We start from the raw sequence: 24,248 nt of genomic DNA, 5'->3' as shown, positions 1-24,248 counted from the left end.
CAGCACAGTGCCTTGCCAAGCAAGTGTAAGGCTCTGAGATTGATTCCCAACACACAAAAAAAGAATCCTTCAGGGATGAACTAGAATGTGACAGCGACCAGAGATTTGCACACTTGCTATTGCTGTTGCCTGTCAGTTTCCATCAATAAATTGTTACAAATGATGATGATGACATAACATTCTATCATATTAATCACACTATCATTTCTTCCTTGATTGATTACTCAAAAATGTGCTTTTAACTTTCTAAAGATGTTACAAGATTGGACAGTTTTCAGTTTTACCACCTTATGATCAAAGAATGTTGTCCTCTATGTAATTAACTCATTTAAGTTGATTAAGATTTGTTTTGTGGTTTTACAAGTGGTTATTAGGTGCTTGGAAAGAGTATATACTGTACTCTCTTCCACCTGGATGCAGTAATGTACATGCTTCCATCAGATCAAGCTTATTAACTAGGTAAATATGCTTATACTAAATTTTTATTCATTTGACTTCTCAACTATGGAGGCTGTTCTAATAAAATCTCTCACTGTAATTATATACAATATTCATCAAGTTACTCCAAGAATTTTGTTATTTAAGATTTCCTGTATTTGGGGACTATGTTGTTAAGTTCATAATTATTGTATTATTCTTTTTTGCCATTATTCCTTTTGTCACCATCTAACACGGTTATTTCTAACAAAGGGACTTGCCTTAAAGTTTGGCAAATATGAACATACATTAGCCTCTTCTTTCTTGATGTGGATATTTTCCTAATATATTTTATTCCATTCTATATATTGTCAAACCTTCTATTCATATATTTAAGCTGCATATTTCATTCTTCTCATCTAACCTGACAATGTGTATTTTCTAACTTTAATATGTTTGTTATAATTATTGGTACTTTTTATATTTTTTGACTATAATGATTTTTTTTATGATACAAAGTTGTTCCTCAACATATTTGTTAACTTGGGAAATTAAAAATTTGGGAATTAAAAATTTCAGGTCTTTGAATTAATTATGTATGACTACTTTCTAGTTGTACAGGAAATTGGTAGATAATGCAACTAGTTTCTGCCTGTTAATTTTTCCTGATATATTGTTGCCTTGGATATTTTTACTGCTCTTGAAGTTATGTTACCTTTAAAATGTTAAAATTGAATTTTTTTGCAATTTGTATTTATATAAATTTTGTCTCATATTTTGCTTACCATATATATTTTGTATAACTATTCTGAATTATATGTGGTTTAGCTAAATGATGCTGAGTTAGAATTTTCCTCTATGGTTTCAAATTTCTTTTTATGCTAATAAATGTATTGTTTTCTAATATGATGTATTATTATACACATAAATATTTTTAATTGTAGTTTTAGTTACAGAAAACTATATTATTGTTCTTAAGGCTCTAGATTTCTTTATATTTTAATACATCAAGTTTCTTATTAAAAATTATGTACAATTTAATTACAAAATTATTTTCTGTATTAATTAATTAATTAATTAATTTAGGGTTAATTCAGGTCTTTTACGTAGACTGCAATATTACTTCATTAGTAGTTCTTTTATTATTTTTATAGTTTTCGATAGATACATTTATCTTAACTTTGTGTTTTTAGCCATTGCTGTTCTTTGCTTTATTTTCCTCGTATCTTTCTATTGGATCAATTCTTTGCTACCTTTTATCCATCCTACCATTTGATAGGTTTACTACTTTTATTTTTAGTGGTTGCTTTTATAATTTTAATATTCATATGTGACTTATTAATCCTGACTTATTAATGTCTATACTGAATCATTTATTCTTCTGGAAGTACAGAGATAGTCTGTGGACAACAACCTTACTATGTTTTCACTCTCATAATTTGCTTTACTTTTCATATATTATTGATTTTAATTAAGTATGGGGGTGTATTTTCTGTCTTACTTATGTTAGTTACTCATTAATATGTTTTATACAGTCAATTCTTGCTTAGATTTGTTATATATTTTACCAATTTCTATTCACCTTTGTTTCTTGCATCTCATTTCTTTTTTCTATGAACAATTCCCCCCCCCCTTTTGAAAAGAATATCCTTCAATGGATGTTTGGGCATAGGTCTAACAATGGTAAACTATTTCTTTTTGTTGGTTCTAGGAATTTGTTAAGTTTTCTCTCATTCTAGAGTGAAAACATAGCTGGTGTAGAATAACAGGCTGATTTATATTCTTTTGAAGAACATTAAAGATTTTGCTATATGGAACTATGAGCTTTATTTGTCGTTATAGTAATTTGCTATCAATCTAATTGGTTTTTACAAAAGATAATCTGTTAAATCTGCTTTTTTCCCAAGATCTTATTTTCTTTTTGCTTTTGATTTCACCACCATGCATCTAGCATTCAGCTACTTCTGTGTTGCTTAATTCAACCACTGCTCATTTATCTTTAATAACTACTTATCATTTCATGTATTACTGTTGAATTATATTTTTAAATTTGAGCCTTATTTTCTTCAATTCCTTCTTTCATATATTTGATAGATTTAAGCAACTGAAGTTACAGGCTTTCTCTTATTATTCCATTATATGGAATTCCTAAGGATTTAATCTTATTGTTTGTTGTGTTGACCAATGCTTAGTCCTGATGAATTGTGTCCTTTTGTTTTGTAGTTTCAAAAAATAAATTTTTCTCCAATATTTTATCTGTGGAGATTTCATGTAGCCTCACTTAAGCTTCTGCCAAGTCCTCAAGAGTATTTGTTACTGCCATGGAATCCATATTCTGTAGTTGGAGAAAGATACTTTCAAATCAGACTTTATAAAAATCAGACTTCAGGTATAAATGAGATATATGCGTAAAGTATCAATTTCTCACAATTTTTTAAATTTAGAGAACTTGCAGCGATAAGCTTACGGCACTGGTGGTGAATTTTTCCTCGGTATTTTTTTTATCTGAAGATTTTGCTATGAAACTTCAGGGCTTTCAGCTTTCTTTGCAGTTCTAATTTCAAATCTCTTGCCTCATGCAGGGCCAAGGTTTAATATCCTGATCCAAATAGGCATAAAAACCCATCTTCTACAAAGATGAGCATGAAAGCTCCCTCCTTCCAAGGGCCACAGCACCAACTGATAGCTAACACTCTGGTTTTGAGATCTTTCTTCATTTTTGGCACTCAGAGTTCTCTTTTTTTTTCATTCCTTACAAGCTCAGCAATACATTTTAAATTCTTTAATATATTACATCCTAAATCCACAGGTCTTATTGCTTTTCTGACTCCTGTATTATTTAATTAAATTGGCTGAAGCAGTAGAGAACCACCTGTCTCAGTCCTACTGATCTGAACTTCCACCTGCAGCCATGTTGGGTTCAGTTTCTGCTTCATTTGTGAGATCAAGTGTAATTCTATTTCTTTGCTTCGTTCTGGTCTTCCTCCAACCACTGCACTGAATCAGACACAGTCAACCACAATTTAAAGCATAATTCAGAGAGGCAAAGAGCTTATAGAGATAAAGATAGTAAGAAAGAATTCCCTGCAGATGTGGAATATGGTGGGTTTTTTTTAATAGTCTAGGATACAGAGCAATTTTAATCAACCCATAAACTAGACATCCTTTATTCTGAAAAAACACACCACACACACACACACACACACACACACACACACACACACACACACACACACAACTTTATGAAAAGAGAGAAGCTCCACAGAGAATGCCAAAGGTGGAATAAACTTTCTTCTTCTTATGGGATTGCGGGAGCTAGTTCATCAAAGATACAGTGCTGGGCATGGTTTGTGAAGAAAAGATTTCTCATTACCTGTGTCTCCATATTCACCAAAGATATTGATGAAGACATCAGCATCTGTCCCTGCACCCAGTACATCGCCGGTATACACCTTGATTTCATACTTGTTACCTGTGAATAAGAAGGGGAAAGCCCTTGGCTCTTTAGGGTCCTAAGGAGAGAAGAACAAAGGCCCAAAGTAGCTACTACACCATTCCCTTTCCCTCTCTGCAAGGCATGAGCCATCATTACCATTGAAAACAAAGCAAGAAACAAGTCGCTCAACATTGGTTTTAAGCGGTCACTTCTAAGCCGTACGTAATACATACAGAAGTGAGAGGCAGTGGAAACCTTTTGTTTTTACCTGGGGATACATGAGTCTGCCCAGATGCAGGGGCCCACCCTGAACCACCCTACCATCATAGCTCCCCTAAAATATCAAAATGCCTTTGGCTGAGCTCTTCACTTTTCCTTTGCTTTCTCTAATTCATTTCCTGTGCTGCACCACAGTGCAGAAATTCACTGAGGAAACTGATCTGCAAATGAAAATCAAATTCATATGTGATTTGTTAAGGTTATAAATGGTGCAGACTAAAGTGGTTAGCAAACACATGCTTAGGAATCAGCAACTTTTAAAGACCTGTATCTTCTTCCTGGGTCTTTGCACCATCCATTGAACAGAAACTAATTCTTTATAATCCTCAAACACCTCAGACTTAACAATGGCCTCTGCAGAGGTGGAGTTCAATGTAAACTTGACAACATGATAAATTTTGTCCAGGTCTTCCCATCTTAAGCCTGCTTTAGGAAATAAAGACAAAACCTAGGTTTGTGTGACTGGGCATTCTAGAGATACCTAAGCAGTTACTGTGTGCATTGCCCTTAGTATACAGCCACATGAAGGGGCACTGTAGAGAAAATGCTGTGAGAGAACATGGGAATGGAAGACTCCTTTATAGTTTGCAATTACATAGCATTTGACCAGGAAGGGCAGATTCTCTGGCTGAGGAGGAATCCCAGCTATCAAAAACCATCTCAGAGGGCAAAGAAGCTGCCCTCAGTCATTACAAGTGAGTCTTGGGACTCAAGAGCCTACATAGAACTTTGGAAACATACAACATCTATATCATGGGAAAATTCAGAGAAGCAAAGCGTCAAGCCACAGTGAGGAAATCTGGATGCCAGGCAAAGTTCAGGGAGCAGAAACCAGAGTTGGGGTGGGAAGAACTTTCTGGCTGAGGTAGACATCAGGAAGTCAAGTGTACAAAGTGTGGTAGGAAGAAGGAAAGATGGGCTTCTGGCCTCTGTGGAACTTTCGATGGTAAGATGTGGTCCTGCATTCCTATATGGCTGGGTGTATGGACAGCGGGTTCCTTGTGTGTTAGGTCACCACTAACCAAACAGAGGAGGGGACAAGAGCTGTAATATAGGTGGACAGGCACACTCTACAAAACTGTTCTTTAAAAGGCTCATGTTTAGACAATGAGGATTTTTAAAGTTTTTCCACTTCCTTTTTTCACCCAAATTCCCTCCTGAAATGGAACCCCACATTAAGTTACCAACTTCCAAAAAATGGCCCCAAGCCCAGGACCAGCCCTAGATAATGATTAAGTGAATGTGTGAACCAAAGAATGTGGCTACATAAAAGCATAATACTTTCTCACTGTTAGCAAACTCAGTGCAATGCATGGAGTCTTCCTTCCACATGAGGCAACTTGAGAGACTTTCCCAACCTGCCCCATCCCCATTTCCTGTCACTTGAATTTCAGTGAATGCAGATGTGGTCACATATAGTGTTCTGTATGTTGCTCCTACTACTCAGATCTGTAGACTGGTAAGGGGACAAAAAGTTCACATACGAACTGGGGCTGGCAAATGGAACTTATCCCAGGGGAGGGGACAGGACAGGCCATCCTGAAAAAACCTGCATGTAGTAGCCAGGGATTACAAGGATTATAATACAGGATGCTTAATTTATAGATTATTTATAATGGTCACCCAAATACAAAGAAAGTACTTGAAATCTGTCTACACACGAAAGATGTAGAGAATCTAGCTGAGGTCCTGAATCCCATGGCAATTTCCTGCAGAGTTTAGCTGAAGACCTAGAGTCCATAACAATGCCCTCCATGAGTCCAATATAGGCATAGAGCCCACGACAATGACTCATGCAAGTCTGTTTCACGGATCTGTGTTGTGAAGGCTCAAAGGTCAGCAGTGGAAGTTAGTCTGTGCCAGTGGGAGGAATGATCTGTGCCAGAAGGCTGAGGGTTCTTCAAAGTAAAGACCAGAGCTCCCGCAAAAAGTACCACAGCCATCCTCAGCAATGATGAGGTCCCAAGTTCCTCCGATGAAAACAGCTAAGTCCCTATCAGGAGGCCAGTATGACAACCTGGAGATTGAACAGCATACCATCTTCCCCACTCAAGCCAGGAAGTGGTAAAATCTAGAGCTTCTCCAAAGTGAACCACAGCCTTTCTGAGCAAAACAGTGTACTGAGCTCCTCTGATGATGAGAACAGCCAAGTTCATATCAGGAAAGAATCTTGACAAGCTCCTCCAGGAGAGCCAATGACAACACATGGAGAACCAACAACACCATGGAGAACTTGCAGTGCTTAACTCTTCCTCTCCAGTTCTCCTTATCTTGGCAACAGTCCTCAGGTGGGTCATCCATGCTCAGTACCACGCTGCTTCAGTTCAGCTGGTATTACAAATTGACTACCAGTTATCAATCCACCACACTGCCCAAAGGCAAGGATAAATATGGAAATGGAGAAAGAAATAATGAAAAACAAAAAGGACTATAAGGCTTCCCTGGGTGGGAAAAGCCACTTTTCATCTCCAAAAATGCCATGGTTGAGCCATCTTCTAAGGCAAAGGTTACTAAACATTCATATAGGTGCTTGAAGTTTACAAACCATCTCCCTATTCTTGAAGTCATTTGGCCACATGATATAGGGCTCAGTGCTGCTGACTTTGTACTTAAAGATAAGGAAACTCGAGCTCAGGTGAGTTGCTAGGGATACAAACTGTAACAATATAAGAAGGGCTCTTAGCCATGTCTATTGTCTTTGAATACAGAGCTCTTCCCAGGAAACTCTGTGGCCTCCAGGCCCACGGCCAGAGGTCAGCAAACTTGTTCTATAAAATGCCAGATAGGAACTAATTGGGGATTTATGGATAACTTGGTCATGTCTCAAAGATTCAGCCCTACTGGTGTAGCACAAAGCAACTGTAGGTAGTACTATGTGAACAAATGAATGCAACTATGGCCCAATAAAACTATTTATGGACACTGATATTTAAATTTTAGAATTCTTATGTTTTACCAAATATCCTCCTTTTTGTTTCAATTATTTAAAAAATGTGAAGTCCACTTGTAACTTGTAGTCCACACAAAGCAGGTGGAAAGCTAAGTTTGGCCCACAGATCACCGTTTGTCACTTCTTGGCCTGGGCCATGTGCTTCCCAACAGTGTTCTGTGTGTCTTTCCTGGCAGGAGCTGTGGGAAGCTCTGTTCTGGGGGGCCTAGAATGAGGACGGAGCTGCCTGGAGCAAGGCAGTCTGCTGCTTGCTACAGGGAACCACATACATCCTGATCAGTGACTACTCTGCAGATGGGTGACCAGTTTCCTTCCTCCATACTGCAAAAGATGGAGCATATCTTTTGCAGCATGGATATGCAGGTCTAGCTTTCCCCCTCTACAGGGTTGAGTGGCCAAGGCAAGCCTCAAGGTCCCCAGATTCTAATAAATAAAAGGACCTGGTCTGGGGCTTCCCAAAGGTGAAGACAGATGACAGCACCAATCCTGCCACCTTGGCCATCGTCTTTAGTTCATAGTCTGACTGACAGTGAGCAAGGAACAGAGATGAGAAATGAAGGTCAAGTTCAAAGAGGGCTAAGAAGCGGTACCTACCAAGGAAAAGTAAGCAAGCATGGGCGATACACAGCCTCGTGATAGATTGTAGCAACCGTCACCCAGACCAGCTCTAGAGTTGCCTAGTGATTGACTCATTTGGTATATTATAAAATTTCCCCTAGAACTGATTTCTCTTTGGCATTCTATCAGAGCTACCATTAGCCCATACAGGACCTTTGTGTGAATTAGAAAAAAGAATCCCCTCCTCAAGACACTTTACTGCCATCTGTTGGATAACAGTTGCAATAATCTACACCTTCTGGTGTGAAGTGGCGTCTTCTTACATAGCCACAATTGTGCAGTGCCAGCTTTTACATCTGAGCCCAGCAACCCTCCTGGATGGCAGTAACATTCTTCCATTAAAGATCAGTGTAAGCTTAGAAAAATCAAATTAATTTGAGCCTTGCTCTGCACAATACACAGTGAGAGCTACACCCCAGGGATTAAGCTAATCACATCACGCCTTTCAAAGCCACACTGAACTGGGCCGAGTACTGAGCCGGTGGAGCTGGCTGCAGCCTAAAGATGGTTATCCTGCCTCTGAAACTACATCAAGGGGTATCTATACTTCTTGCCCTGATCAGAGGACACTCAAAACCAGTCTTGTCCTGCCTTTGCTCAGCAAGCCTACGGCAGAGGCACAGGTTGCTCTCTTTAAACAGGAAATGTGTCCCTGACACCAAGGGAAGCTGCCTGCGTGGGCTTCCAGAAAAGGCAGGCGCTGGCAGGCCCGAGACGCCTGCCTGTGCCTGGTGCGCCAGCCGCCCCCGCAGCCTCCTCTGAGTGTCTGGAACAGTCAGCCCGCAGTAGCGACAGAACTCATCCCAGAGAGCCGCCCTGGGCAGCCAGGGACGCAGGGATGAGGTGGAAAGACCCCCAGGTCCTGGCGTGCTTCACATGGCAGAGCTGTGCTTGGGATGTAGAAACCATGTGTTTGCCCTAGCTGAGCCCCTGAGGTCCCTGGAAGGGAGCACCCCACTCCCAACACAAAGTGAGCTTTGGGGACATGCACGTGGACCCAGCTTCTTGGGAAGCAAAGAATCATGAATGAACCACTGGATGAAGTGTCTTACCCTGCCTTTCACCCATCCCCAGATCCTATGTAAATGGGACAGAGCCTTAGTCATTTTGGCAGCTGAAGGCTGGCGAGGGGGTTGGCAGGAGGCCGACCAGGCCCGATTTTACCCTAGCCGCCGGTGAATCTGCAATGGCTCACACCCGACACCCCTCACTTCCGCTCGCGGAGAGCCAAGGCGCTAGAAGCGAGATCGCACAGGCGGTGCGTGGGAGGCGATGAACACGGAGAGGGAGAGCAACCCAGCTGGGCTGCCCTGGAGCTGGGGGAGAAGGAAGAATGTTCTCTCCCAGCCGCAGGGGAGGCTGCCCTACTCAAGCCTGCACAAGTGAGGCACTTGGGGTGGGCAAGTGGGGCAGGGCTGGGTCACCTACAGACCACAGAGCTGCACCAGGCCTACAGACTAAAGCCTCCCTCCTACCAACCAGCCTTCACGAGGTCTGTGTTACGACTTAAAGACACAAAATGTTCCCCAGAGTACAGCAGTGCTTGGAGGTGGGGCCTAGATTGATTGATTGTACCTGGAGGGCACTACATTCCTGAGCAAGTCATTCCACTGATAAGACCGCAACGCAACGGGGTGGCATTATTAAAAGGTGATGGAAACAAAAGGGGGAGCTGGTTGAAGGGAGTGAATGGTGGGGATGTGACCCTGGAAAGCCTCTCTGGTCCCTGGCCCATTCCTTTCTGGCTTTTTAAAAATCTCTCCCTGCTTCCTGGCTGCCATGAGGTAAACAGTTCCCTCCAACATGCTCTGCCACGGGCATACAAGCATCAGAGCCAAGTGAGAATGGACGGAAACTTTGGAAACTATGAGCCAAAATAAATCTTTCCACCTTTAGGTTGTTTTTCTCAAGTATTTGTTCACAGTGATGAAAAGCTGACTAACAGTCTCCTTTGCCCCCTCTGTAGCCCACTCTGTAGACCCCTCACACAGACCCTCCAGTGCAGCGCCAGTATCTCCCCACTCCAGTGGGCCCGACCCACCCTCCCATTATCTCCTCACTAGCTTTCCAGCTGCTTTGGAATGCACTTCCGACTCCTGGGCCCACAGGCAAGACCCTTGACTGAGACCCAGGCTATCTTCCTCAGCTTTCCCCTTGAACAACTCAAAATCCTCTCTTTATTCAACTTTGCTCACTTCCTAGAAAACAGGACTAGAATTTTTTGCTTCCCCTAGAGTACTCCAACCTTGCAGACCCTGTCCTTCAGACACACTCAAGTATCAAAATAATACGAGCCTCCAATTATACTTCCTGAGCACTTCCTAGGAGAGTCATGTCTAGCACCTCATTTAACCCTCACAATAATGGACCCTGTAGCTACTATGGCCACCACTGGACAAAATGGCAACAGAATCAGGACGTTAAGGGACTTGAACAAGTTCACACAGTTAAAAAGGGCGAGGCCCAGATTTGGACTTCATGGAATCTGAACACAAAGACTGTCTGCCAAGCTTGCGCCTGTCTTCCAGGTGTAGCTCACACCCCACACTCTCAAAAGTACACATTTCACAAGCCCACAGTGCCCCACTCCCAAACTCTTAGTGACTGTAGTTCTCATTTGGCAGTAACATGTGTTCAGACATAGGCCCTGAGTTTGACATCATTAAGCCTGGTCATAGTGACATTAAAATGTTACTTAGTCATTAGTAGTTGTTTATAGGCAGTAATCAAGAAAAAACACTCTGCTCTCCATCTACTCGAACCCGGATGCACACCACAGCTGCCCGCCTGGAGGAGTGAGCTGGACTGAGCCACTGGACCCCGCTCCAGCCTTGCTGACGGCCCTGTTTCACCCAGAGGGCACATGTCAGCTGCCCCGCCTGAAGGAAGGAACTGGGCCAAGCTGTGGGAACCTGCTCCGGCCTTGCCTGCAACCTTCTGTCAACCTGGAGAGCACCAGCACTACTGCCACTGCCTAGAGGAGGGAGCAGCCCTGCTGAGGACATGACATGATACTCTACATAGAAGACCCCCAAAGTGCCATTGAAAGACTCCTAGATATAATAAATAAATTCAGCAATGTGGCTGGATACAAAAATCAATACTCAAAAATCAATAGCATTCCTCTACACTAACAAGAAAATCACAGAGAAAGAAATAAGAGAAGCCACACTCTTCACACTAGCAACCAAAAAATGAAATATTTAGAAATTACTCTCATGAAAGAAGTGAAAGACCTATATAAGGAAAATTATAATACACTGAAAAATGAAATTGAAGATGATCTCAGAAAATGGAAAGACATCCCTTGCTCATAGATAGAAGGATAAATATTGTAAAAATGGCCATTCTCCCAAAACTGTTATACGGATTCAATGCAATCCCGATAAAAATACCATCAGCATACCTCATAGATCCAGAGAAATCACTCCTAAAATTCATCTGGAGTGAGAAGAGACCTAGAATAGCAAAGACAGTTCTAAGCAGCAAAGGCAAGGCAGGAGGCATCACAATCCCTGACTTGAAGTTATACTATAAAGCAACTGTAGTAAAATCAACATGGTACTGGAAACAAAACAGAGCCGAAGATCAGTGGGATAGATTAGAAGATACAGCCACAACTACAAATACACTCAACCATCTTATCTTTGATAAAGGGGCCAAACAGGTTCATTGGAAGAACGACAGTCTCTTTAATAAATGGTATTGGAAAAACTGGCTCTCCATACGCCGAAAACTAGAACTAGACCCATGCCTATCACCATGTACTAAAATAAAATCTAAATGGATCAAAGATCTGAATATTAAAACAGAAACACTAAATCTATTGGAAGACAAATTGGGTAAAAACCTTGAAGACATAGGAGTAGGTAGAGAATTCATGAACAGGACCCAAACCGCATGAGAAATACTTCCCAGAATCAATAACTGGCATCACCTCTTATTAAAAAGTTCCTGCACGTCAAAAGAAATCTCCAGCATAGTGAAAAGAAAACCCACAAAATGGGAAAAAAACTTTGTGAACTGTCCCTCCTTTGCCCCCTCTAGGACTTCTGTCTAAAACATATAAAGAATTTTTAAAAATCAGACCCCCAAAATTCAAGATCCAATCCAAAAATGGGCATCTGAGATGAACACACAGTTCTCAGATGAAGAAATACAAATGGCAAATAAATACTTGAAAAAAATGTTCATCATCATTACTCATTAGAGAAATGCAAATTAAAACCACACTGAGATTCCATCCTGAAAGAAAGGCCAGGATCAAGAAAACTACCAACAACAAATGCTGGAGAGGCTGTGGGGAAAAAGGAACTCTCCTGCACTGTTGGTGGGAGTGAACACTGGTGCAACCATTGCGGAGGTCAGTCTGGAGATTTCTCAGAAAGCTGGTTATTGGAAGCCCCATTTGACCCAGCTATTCCACTTCTAGGCATATTCCCAGAAGAACTGAAAGCATCATACCACAGTGATATATGTGCACCCATGTTTATAGCAGCACAATTTGTAATAGCCAGATCTTGGAAACAACCTAAGTGTCCATCAACTTAGGAATGGATAAAAAAGTTGTAGTATTTTTACACAATGAAGTACTACTCAGCTATAAAGAATGATCACATTGAGATATTTATAAATAAATGTGTGCAGCTTGAGACCATACTCATAAGTGAAATAAATCAAACTCATATGTATAAATACCGAATAGTTTACCTAGTGTAAGAAATGTTAAGAATACGTAAACCTATGTGGTAATCATGATTCCCAATCATATTGGTTTGAAGCCATATAATATTTTCACTCATTAATTGGAATGGTTTTATTCTGGGTTGTTCGATTTTATTGTCTGTGATAGTACGAATAGCTATTTTGAAGAAAACAAGACATCATAATAGCTAGTGATGATTTAATATCATCTTGTTTTGAAGTCCCATCAAGCTATTGTTCATCTGTTTCCATTGGTTTTAACATGTTGTATCTTATTGTATTTTAATATATGTGATAATATAAACAAAATTTTTTATAGGCAAAGAGATAATATAGAAACCGTTGTTCGTTTTCTGTTAGCTGGTACTAAATACCTTGTAATACTTTCATTCTCTTGAATGGTTTCACACTGTCTTGATGTGTTTGATTCTATAGTATACGAAGTTATACTCAAATATTTCAAGGAAAGAGACACTATGGTAACTACTATTATATCAGGTTATCTGGTGGTGAAACACTATGATGCTTAAGTTGTTCTGTTCTGACTTGTGTTGTTCTGTTTTTATGTCCTCTTTTATTTCAATCTCCCCTTTCTTTTTTTTAAAAAAAAATTAATTTATTTTTTCTTATTTTTTTAACTAAGAGACAAATAAATTTAAAATAGCAGGATATATTATAGTAACTTTTTTGTTTTCCTATTAACCTGATTTGAACCCCTCTGTAGCTCTCCAAATCTTGTTTTGACTGATTTTACTCTATTCTGTTCTGTTTGGTAGTATCAAGTTTGAGGATATAGGCAATCACTTTGAAGGCAATAAGATTTACTATGATGCCCATTATGGCTTGACTATTATCTTCTTTTGAAGTCCTGCAAGGTCTCCAATGTTTAGGTTTTATTGGTTTTGTTCTGTACTGTTTTGTTCAATTCTATTATACCTGGTGATATAGGCAACTCTTTTTAAGATAGCAAGAGGCATAATGGTAACGATTGTTGATCACCTGGTATTCTGTTTTTACATCATGTACTATGTCCATCCTTTTGTTCTAACTGACTCTGTTTTACTTTGTCACATTGGTTTTTTTCTCTTCAAAAAATAGTAATAAGAACTGTGGGAGTAACAAAACCCAAGATGTGCAATTGTTATTATAAAAAAGAGAGGAAAACAAAGTGATCTAAAGGATGTAAGTGCATGTATATTTAAGTGTGTAAGACAGAAAACCATATTACTAAGTTTTTGTTGGATCATTGAACAGAACTGTTTGCACTCTCACTGTTTGAAGTCCACTTTGTATGCTTTAATTTTGTAATTTGAACAACTATTTCTAAGATGACAATATGTAATCTATTAACTAGTGATTTCTTACTGTATATTTTTTTCTTGAAATTCTATATTACTTGTACCCTTTTACTGTTTTGTTTTGTTTTCTCTTTAAATAAAAAAAAAAGAAAAAACACTCCATTCCTGTCATTATTCCCAGAGACAGTTCGAGCTTCTGTGTGTTCTCCTGGATTCACACTAAAACACAAATGACATCTGTAAAATAAGGGTAATAATAATGGCTCTTTGTGGAGTTGTTATGAAAATAAAGTGAAATAGATATTGAGGAAGAAAGAGAGAAGAGAACAGAGAAGAAGGAGAAGGTGAAAGAAGGAAAAGAAGAGAGAAATCAGAGAAAAGGAGATAAATGGATCAATAGTTTGTTGAGACTGATCTGACATTAAGTGCTGAAAGAAAGTTGTATACTATCATCTTTGGGTGATAGAGTTATGGTATATTTTATTATTCTTTTTTTGCCTATTAGTACAATACTTTTGAATTTTTACCATGGTCACATATTTTTCCTGTGATTCAAAACTAAAGATTAAAATCACCCAAAGCCAACATTTGAACAAGTCATGTCCACTGTCTGGAAGGAGCTCCTGAGAACACCTGCCAACCTCTTCCCCCTTCATCTGGCCTTGCGCTGGAATCCCATGGGCTGTCAGCACAGCTGTGAAGTAGAGAGAGAATTGAGGGCTGGGTGGCTGAAGAAGGGAACATACACAAGGGCCCTGGGGAGACCTCAGCCCTGGGAAGGAGGACTCTCATTGGGCTCACCTAGTCAACACCTGGAACCCAGAAAAGGGTCCAACCAAAATGCCACTGGTACTAGAGTGGACACCTACAGATGGATCAGGGTCAAGGCAGTGTCTACAAGTTAGATTTTCATACAAACAAAATGTAGCAAGTAGAAAGTGACAGTTCCACCAATGGAAAAAAGTTTTTTCAACACCTATTCAGGATATGAGGGTGATATGGCTGCAACATCTGTCACCCCATTGATCACCAGGGTTGATTCGGCTGATCTGGCTGGCCAGGCAGGTGTCCCCTTCCTCCCACAACAATCCATGTGTGTCCCTCTTGAAACTGTGTGCTCGGTTGAAGAGGACGACCATCCCTGATAGAGGAGGACCGTTCCTCAGTTAAGGGTATATGAGTAGCTGCGCTCTCCTGCTAGAACCTCCAAACAAGCTTTCAACACCCATTTAAAAATCAGAATAGTCAAGTGTGGAGTGAATGTACAGCTCTCAGCATTCTCCAAAGATTTTGGGTGCTAGACTGAAGGAGAATGTAGTTGATGGTGGTTCTGGGCTGGCAGCAGAGGCCACAGTGAAGCTGTGGGCTGGAGTGTATGAGACACTGTGCCAACAGAGCCCATCATTCCCACAAGGGTCCTCAATCCATTGAAAGCCTAGCAAACTCCTTTCCACTATGCCTCACCTCCTCCGTGAAGTCTTACAGATTTTCCTTTTTTTATGCTGACTCTGGCCTGGGCTTCCTCCACGTACAGCATTCTATCCCTCTGCGTTCTGATTATTTACTAGCCTATCTCTTTCCCCTCTAGCCTGTAAAGTCTTACAGAGAAAGGACTGTATGTATTCTCCCTGAACACAGGTTCTGGTGCATAGAAGATTCCAAAATAATTCATTCATTGAATCACTGAATGACTGTGCTTAAAAGTGGCAGTGATGAGGAAGCATGAGCCAGCATCACGAGCCCAAGGCTCCAGCTCTGCCCCACAATCATGCTGTCTGACCAAGAACAGGTTGCTTAACTCTGCTGGGCGTCTGTTTTCTCCTCTCTAAAGTGTAGGAGGAGAGACAAAGTCCCTTTCAGTCCTGAATTCTCTGATATGCCTCCCTGGGGCCTCATTCCGAGCGGTTCTCTCTTCCCACTCTTTCCGGAGATGACTTTCTGCAGTGCTAGGTGGGTGAAGATGGGGTGGGAGGGAAGCTGCTGGAAGGTTCCAAGGAGGAGGAGGCGGCAGGGCTGGCCCACTTTCCCTATGCTGGACCCCTTTCCCTGCATCCATGGGCCTGGGGCCACCTCCACCAAAGGTGAGGAGCAGTCCTTCCCAGGAAGCACCACAGCAAAAGGAGCCCTGGACAGTGTTCAAAGCTGGGCTGAAGAGGGTACAGTCAGGGAGGGGAAGTGGAGCTGGGAAGAGACGCTTGTCCTGTGGGTGTCAGCTGCTGGCAAAACCACCAGTCTATTCCCAGTTGTCTCTGTGAGCCTGCCCAGATCTCAGAGGAGCTCCTGGCACTGAGTGGCCCCAAAGTCTATGTTTCTCAAATCAGCCTCAGCCTAGATGTGGGGTAAGAAGAAAGGAAACATCAGGAGCTTAACCCCAGGAGCAGCAGGATGATACTGCTCATTTACTGAGCAGGGACTCCACACCTAGGTGGTACCAAGTCCCGTTCACTCATTTCCCTAATTCACCATATAAAATGGGGATGAACATACCTCTATTGTACAGATGCAGCACAGAGATGAAGACATCTGCCCATGCTTACATGCATGTAGAGTAGCAGAACTAAGTGTTAACCACAAAGAATGAGAACCTAAGGCCATACCCATGGAATGGGGGTGGGTGGACTGTGCAGAAGATGGAATGGGAGGAAGGTATCCACAGCAGAAGGGAGGGCTCCAAAGCCAATCTCCTGCACCTATGAAGCAGTGCTGGTCCTGGGCCCATTTGCACTCTACTAGTGCCCCAAAGAACTCTGAGAGCACTAGTCCAGCCGCTCTGTAGGAAGAAATAGAATGGGAGAGAATCTGAGACTGTCCCTGGGTCTCACTGCTACTGGATAGAAAAGCCAGATGTGGAACTCAGGGTACATATGAGTCTCGTGTGCTTTCTTAATGGTTTAAGAACTCTATGATATTTTGCAAAAGAATCTTAAAATAAGCCAGAGCTATTGGTTTCTTCGGCAAAAGCCCTCAGGACAGTTTTTATGCATTGGTCATCCAGGCTGATTTCATTTTGCATTTACTTTTATCCCACATGGTGCTCTGCATGGCTCATAATCCACTGTAGGTCAGTGCAATTTGTACGTGTGCTTAACATGTTAATATCAGGCCTTGCCTTACCCTGTCCTCTCCTTAAACACAGCCTGGCTACTGTATCCACTCTGATCTTGCTGAGACTGAGTGCCTATCTGGGGCTATGTGACAATCATTTTGTAGCAGAGCTTGGGCTGTGATGAAATTATAACCCAGTTATCTGATGAAATAGCCAGGAGTAAAACAGTGGTGGTACTGTGGAGAAACACAATTGCATTTCTACCTATGCCATTATAATTTCTCAGCACTGGCTGTCCAATTGGACATAAGAAAAAAAAAAGAGCCAATTCATTTGCTCCAGACTAGCAGTCAGATGAAAGTGTCACCCACCTCTCCCACCATGCACATGCCATTGGCCCACCTGACTAAGACATTGCTTCCCCCCACCTTTGGTACCAAGGATTGAACTGATGACCTTCTGCCTGACAGACAGGTATTGTGCTGCTGAGCTATATCCTCAGCCCAAGACGTTGCTTCTATAAACACCGTTTCCTTTAAAAACAAGCTCCTTGGTCTCTGAAGCACATTACAAAACTGGCTGTAGCTACATTTATTATTAATTCACCAAAGAATATTAAATGCCCTTTAGAAGAATGATTGTACTTAATGAAGTGTAGGAAAGAGGTCCCAGCTAAGAGCCAGGATGGGGCAGGCCCCATCTCAAGACTGGTTTCTCTGAAGGTAAGAGCCTTCTCTCTGATAAGGCTTGCATCTGAACCATTTCTAAGTCACTGTGCCATCGTTCTGACAGCTTGGGGTCTGAGCAACCCCCAGGCCAGCTGGAATACAGATCTTGGCTTCAGAGGTCTGTCTCATGGTCAACTGGCAGAGCTGTCCAAAAGCAATGTGGTACGGGCTCAGTTTTAATTTAAACCACATGGCCATTTAAAAATGTTTCAAGGTGGGAGGGTTTGTGAGTCGGCACTGGTTTGTAGGCAGTTGCTTGGCCAGAGGACAAGAAGTGACATTGTATTGGCAGTGAGCTCCTATAAAGGCCTTGCTCACACCCTGTGACCAGGTGCAGACCCCTAGCCCAAACTCCTGTAAGACTCAAAACTGAACCATCCCAAATCTATCTAGAGAGATCACAGCACCTTTCCAGTCCTTCCCAAGTTAGATTTCCACACATTCATCCTTCAACACTGCCCTCCAGCCCACTGCAGCTTTGGAAATGTCCCTGAGCTTCTCTGGGGTCAGAAAGTGCTGGATAGCGCTGTGCTCTCAGCTGGGAAACTCTGATGTGTGCTTATTACTTGCACCTGAGGACTGTTCTCTGTGACTCACTGTGAGTGACATCAAAGTGGGGGGTATTGAAATCAGTGGATGGGAAACCGGGGCCAGACCAAAAAAACAAAGGTGGTTCTTGGCAGAAAGCCAGAGAAGGTCAGCACCACAGGGGCCAGCAGGGCATATCTAGTCTCACCTTCTAGTGAGATGTAGGATCAGAGAAGAGATGAGTGACCTGCCAAAATGACACAACTGCTGACGCGTGAGACTAGAGACCCGGTCTCTGCTGCTGGTCTTCCGAAGTGGTATACCTACATATGACCACCCCAAATGTACACAAACCCATTTCTAACCAGTATTTATACAAAGCTCTAATTCCCCTGGGCTAAGGTAGTAGGTATTCCAAGGGTTACCCCTGGAGTGGCCTGAGCTTGACTGAAGAGAGAAACAGACACATAGTAAGTAATTAGAATCCAAAGGTGAACTGTAGTCCCTGATATGTTTCTCAGCTATTTATCCATCTCGATATATCTGAGAGCTACTCCCCATTCCCTAAGCCACAGATGCTTAGTGGTAGCTGTTAAGGATGACACCTCAAGTGCCAGAGGCTGAGCTTAGTTTCCAGCTACAGGCTACCATCAATGTGTAGATGTCACCTCGGCTACACTGTTCCTCTGGATTCCAGGTTGACAAGAGAGTGAGCCATTCCAGGTGAGATGGAAGAAGTCCTCCAAGAAGCGAGTCAGGCATTCCTGGCAATGAGGGGATTCCAGGAGACAGATGGCAAGGAGGAAATTTCATGGCACTCTCAGAGGAAATCAGTAGTAGCGAAGACTGTTTCCAGGGATAATAATTGCAGACATGCTGGAAAGTGGCTGCCAGTCTCTCACAGGCTCCAGAAGATGCCAGGACGCCCAAAGCTCATTCTAAGTGGGAGACAATCGTAGGGTTGGTGGCTAAGTCCCTGTACATCCTCTGTGTGTGTGTCTGAAATGCTTAATCACGTGAGGTGTCTACCTGTACCATCCCATTGAATTGCTGGTGGGAGCAAACCAAGACTGGGACCCTACTCCTGCTGATCCATGTAAGGATGAGTCAGTAGGATCAGGACATTTCTTCATGTCCTGGGCAAGAACTGAGGACCTGGGATGCAGGTATTTTCTTCTTTTCTTCCAAGTGAAGAACATAGGCCCTTTGCAAGGTCACTATGGTATTGTTGCTGTTATAAACAGTTAATGATCTTTTATTCACAATCTGTTAAAAGAAATGAGGCATCAAGGGAACCTCAATAGCCAAAAATCATCTTGAAAAACAACAAAGATTCAGATCTAATGCTTTCTGATTTTAAAACTTCCTAGAAAACAGTAGTAGCGGTACTGTCCTAAATGCAGACATATTGACCAATGAAACAGAACAGAAATAAACTTTCATGTATAATATACCATCAAATGATCATCAGAGTAAAATGGAACAGTAAATAAATATTTATAAATCATGCATCTGATAAGATTTTATTATCTAGAAAAATAAAGAAACCCTAAACCTAATAAAAACAACAACAAAAAGAAACTTGATCTTTAAAAATGAGTGAAGCCTTCTGTCTCTTTCCCAGACAGAAGCTTTCTTTCCTTTAATAATTACATTCTGCTCTTAATCTCTGTTATTCTTAAAATTCATTCTTCTATTTTAGAGAACACAAAGTCACACTGAACATCAAGCAGATTGGATGTTTGTTCCCCTATATCAATGCTAAAGCACTGAACAAATTATCTTGCTATTCTCACTACATAAAATGCCATCTTAAAATTGTTATCATATGAGGAAATGATCAAAATGCAGACAGCACAAAAAATGCAGGAGAGGCTGGGGATTTAGCTCAGTGGCTTAAGCGCCTGCCTGGCAAGCTCAAGGTCATGAGTTTGATCCCCAGCACCAAAAAAAAAAAAAAAAAGTAAACAAAAAATGAAGGAGAAAACAATAGAGACATGTCAAACAGCTAATCAGTAAATCTATTATGTTACTTTGGATTTGGATGTTTTGATTGGCAGTTTTTAAAATACAGCTTTTTTGTGTGTTTTCTTCCATCATTTGAAATAAATGAATAAATGCTCAAAAATAAAAATTATTGGAGTTCTTCAATCGTTTGAAGAATGATTGAAGGTCATTGCTCCAAAAAAGACACAAAAATAAACAAGAAGCACCTGAAAAAATGATGTGAATGGTCATTGAAAGGTAGATCAAAACTACACTTCAATGAGATACTTCACACCCATTAGAATGATATTATCAAATAAATAAATAAGCAAGCACTGGCCATGATATTGAGAAATCAGAACTCTCATATGTTGCTGGTGGGGATGTAAAATGGTACAACCACTATGGAAATCTGTATGTCACTCCTTCAAAATGTTCTATATACATGTAATGAGTTATTATTTACCCATTAAAAATTAAATTCTGATACATGTTACAGCAGGGTTGAAGCATGAAGATATTACTCTAAATTCATAGAAGCAGAAAGTTAAAGTAGAAGTAACCAGGGGCTGGGGGTGGGAATGGGGAGCAGGTGTTTAGTAGAACCAGTCTTAGTCTGGGAGATGAAAAGTTCTAGAGATGGATGATGGGGCTGGCTACAAAACAATGTGAAGGTGCTTATGCCAATGAGCTGTACATTTAGAAATGGTTTAAGCTGGGAAGATGTTTTTGTTATGTGTGTTTTACTCCTCAATCTGTTCTGATGAACCACTTTTGGAAACAGAGGTCTAACCTGGGAGGAGCCTTCTCAGGAAGAAAGGGTTACAGAAGGAGAGGCCAAGAAACCTGGGCATGTACTCCTGAGAGACAAAAGCCTGGTTTCTGACAGTGAATGGCTGCCACGTGACAGATACTGTGTTGTATCAAGCCAGGACTGGAGCAAGACTAGCAGAAGCCTGGCAGAGACTGTAAAGAGCTTCAAGATCTTTCCACTCACTGGGTTTGGTGGCACACATCTGTGATCTCAGCACCCAGGAGGCTAAGGCAGGAGAATCCAAGTGTGAGACCAGGCTGGGCTATGCAGTGTGTTCAAGGATAGTCTGGACTACAAAGAGAGACCTTATCTCAAAAATAAATAAATAAATAAACATAAGGAAAGAAAGAAAAGAAAAAAGAGCCTCTTTCCAGCTGTCCATGGTGCTCAGGAGTGAAACAGGTTGTTCTGGGAGGCTGAGAACTGTCCATCAATTAAAGACTGGATACAAACCAAGGCTGGAGAAGCTTCTGGTGGAATCACTGTGGAAGGGACACTAGGAGGTTGGCCCAGCTGACTTCCATGATCCCTTACAACTTTTGAACTCTGACAGAGTCAAACTAATCTCTCTTGGTCTTACCCTGCCCAAGAGACAGGCAGAGAGAAACTCAGCTAGTAGTAAGATCCCCAGGCTGAGGCTAGCTCCATGTTTGACTGGCCATTTGACCTTGAATGGGTCACTGATTCCTGGGACTCAGTTTATTCATCTGTGTAATAACACCTGCCAGCTCCTACTTACTCCACTACTGACAGAAAGGTTCTAAGGCTAAGGGGAAGCAAGTACTTATGCAGAGGAGACCCCAAACGTGATCTCAGGCCCACCCTCCCTCCTGGGCTCTGCTTTCGCCTCCTCTTAGGTCAGGGCTGGTGGTGCTCTTTAGGGTGCTGTCTGCACACCACCAAGGCATGGAGCAGGCTAGCTGCTGCACCTGGGGGTTACCTAACGATGCGTAGTCACATGTGTGCCTAGTATTTACAGCACATAATGCTTTTCTTTATGATAGCACAACAGCTTCCTCTTTAAAATTAACAAGTTGTTATGGTTTGTATCTAGAGTCTCCCCCCGCTTCCCCACAAGTCTCATGTGGTCATGGGGGCTTTTTGGAGGTGACTGTATCTAGAGTGCAGTGATGCTGGGACTGGTTTGTGGTGCAATGCTAGGACTAAAAGTGCTCGTATTAAGGGTGTGAGTACCGCCTGTCATGAGGGTGGGTAGCCTGGATGTAACGAAATGGACAGAAAGCGTTCTGGGCTGCTCCTTGTTGCTGTGGCTTTGCTGCCTTCTGCTCTGATGCCCTTTGCCTGCTGTGAACTGTTTTTCCTCTGCAGTGTCCCTCTGCCATGCTACCCTGCCTTGAAGTCAGTCAACTATGAACTGAAGCTTCTACAAATTGAACTACAATTAACGTTTCTTCCTTTGACCTTGGGTGTCCAGAATTTTGCCTTAGCAATAAGAAAAGACACGAGTTAGTATAAATTGTAAAAAAAAAAAAAAGTGATTAAAGAAGAATAAGTAATGAATAATGCAAGCAGCTGAATAGGAAAGAACTCTTGAAGGTGGAATGTGAGTGGCTAGGGTTTGGGAAACCCCACATGGATTAAACGACACAACAACCCATCTTCTGGGCCCTAGTCATGAACTCCCCAAGGCCTAGAGATCTGACCCAGTGAAAATCAAAAGGCAAAGACATTTTTGTTAGTTCTGTTGCCAGGTCTCCTCAAGGTGCCAGATACAACCAACCAGCTAAGAAATCAAATTTGGTTCTAGGGTCTTCAATCCACAAAAGTGTGAGAGTGGTCAATTTCTACATCGTTACTTTGGGATCTTGTGTCTGCTTTTCCTGCTGTCTTTTACCTGATAGATTCTATTAAGGAAGAAGGCAACCCCAGCATGGCCTTTCTCCAAAGATGTTACATAGGTTATTTCCCTAGGAATTGTATTTGATTAAGAGCCAAGAGTAAACAACCATCTCTATGTGAATGTTAGGCACTGAGCCATACAGGGAAGGAAATTTCTCGTCCAGGGCAACACCCCTGTGCCTCACAGTAATCCTTCCACTCCCACACGTACGGTAAGTTTCCCTCACACCTATCTTAAAGCATAATGTGAGGCTTCTCTTAGAGGAATCTCCTAGAAACTTGATCAAGTTCTGTCCCTATTCTCACACAGCTATCTGCTAATCCGCTCAGGCCAAGAGTTAAGCAGTCATCATAGAAATTCTGCCTTTCCTGAAGAGCTAGAATGAAAGAAAGAAATTTTCAGAATTTCAGAGATAGCTCTTAGGGGTGCCAGGAAGGTAGTGAGGCTCCCTAACAACCTCCCTCCCTTGGACAGTGTTGTGGTTAGTGGTGCAGACCTTGAAAACATTCTCTTTCCTCTCTCTTCCACGTTGCCCACATTGCATGTTTTGAAATATTCAAACTACATGGGTGAAAAACTAATTATCTTCCTTATTTTTATCATCAAATACCTCCAGTGGCAGCCAAATATCAAGTTGGTATAATTCAAGTGAAAAGCAAAGAAACAGCTTATCATTTACCAATGTAGCATCTCAATTTTTCAAAGTGTTTTTTTTTTCATTTCTTTTTCTGGAACCCAACTTGGAAATACTAAAGTCCAGTGTCCCCCAGCCTCTTCATGGCTCAAACAGGGTCCCAAACCAATTCAGCAAGTTCTTGCCTCTAATGGACAAGAGAATGTCACCCTTGGTGATTTATGAAAAGCTGAAGAGGCACTGAGTTTTGTCACTTCTTTCTCCATGGAGACATTTGAGAAGCTGCTTTCCTAATGGTGGTATCCTGGACTTCTGTGTGACCAACGTAAGATAAAGAACTGACAGTGGGAAAAGCCCAAGAAAATGGGAACTGAGCAAATGCACAAAGAAGATGGCAAGTTTGGAGAAAGATCCTATTACCTATGAAATTCATCCTAATGGAAAAGATAGGGCCTGAGCAGACCACACACACACACACACACACACACACACACACTACATAAACCACTGTCTTCAAAGTATCCCACAGAATCATACTGTAAACCTCAATTTTATCCAATAAAATTTATCAAAAAATCAAAAATCAATGAAACAAAGAAACCACAACAGATTACCGAGAAACATGAAAAATATTCAGCCTCATCAGTAACAACTGTGAGAATATCTAAGTGGAAAATTACACAATGCTATGAAATTTGGGCAAAAAAGTGGCAAAAATAGGCACTCTTGTAACAGCTGCTGTGACTGCAGAGATAGTTTCTAAAACCAATTGGGAATGCCCACCAGAAGCTTTAACCGTATGCGTTCTATTTGGTTTAGAAATTCCACTTTGGGATTTATCTTAAAGAAGGAATCATGGAATGTTGCAAAGATTTAGGTGGTGCCTATGAAAATACCTGGTGTCTATTGAGGGCCTTTAGAGAGAGCATCTGTAAAGTATCCCTAACTA

At 41.6% G+C, this 24,248-nt stretch overlaps 1 protein-coding gene across 2 annotated transcripts in view; it reads right to left on the bottom strand.

Annotated features, from left to right (window-relative positions):
* Positions 1 to 24,248, bottom strand: part of Loxhd1 (lipoxygenase homology PLAT domains 1) — a 165,234-nt gene that overhangs the window by 124,308 nt on the left and 16,678 nt on the right. For both annotated transcript variants that reach the window (XM_063231735.1, XM_003474065.4), the window contains exon 5: positions 3,791 to 3,889. In XM_063231735.1, the coding sequence (XP_063087805.1) occupies positions 3,791 to 3,889 (99 nt within the window). The remainder of the gene's footprint in view (positions 1 to 3,790; positions 3,890 to 24,248) is intronic.

Source organism: Cavia porcellus, unplaced genomic scaffold (genome assembly GCF_034190915.1).
Source record: "Cavia porcellus strain 051 isolate PalLab524CR breed Dunkin Hartley unplaced genomic scaffold, mCavPor4.1 scaffold_20, whole genome shotgun sequence".
In the NCBI taxonomy this organism is placed as follows: Eukaryota; Metazoa; Chordata; class Mammalia; order Rodentia; family Caviidae; genus Cavia; species Cavia porcellus.
The sequence above is the reverse complement of the archived record's forward strand: the minus strand, read 5'-3'. Positions and strand labels throughout refer to the sequence as shown.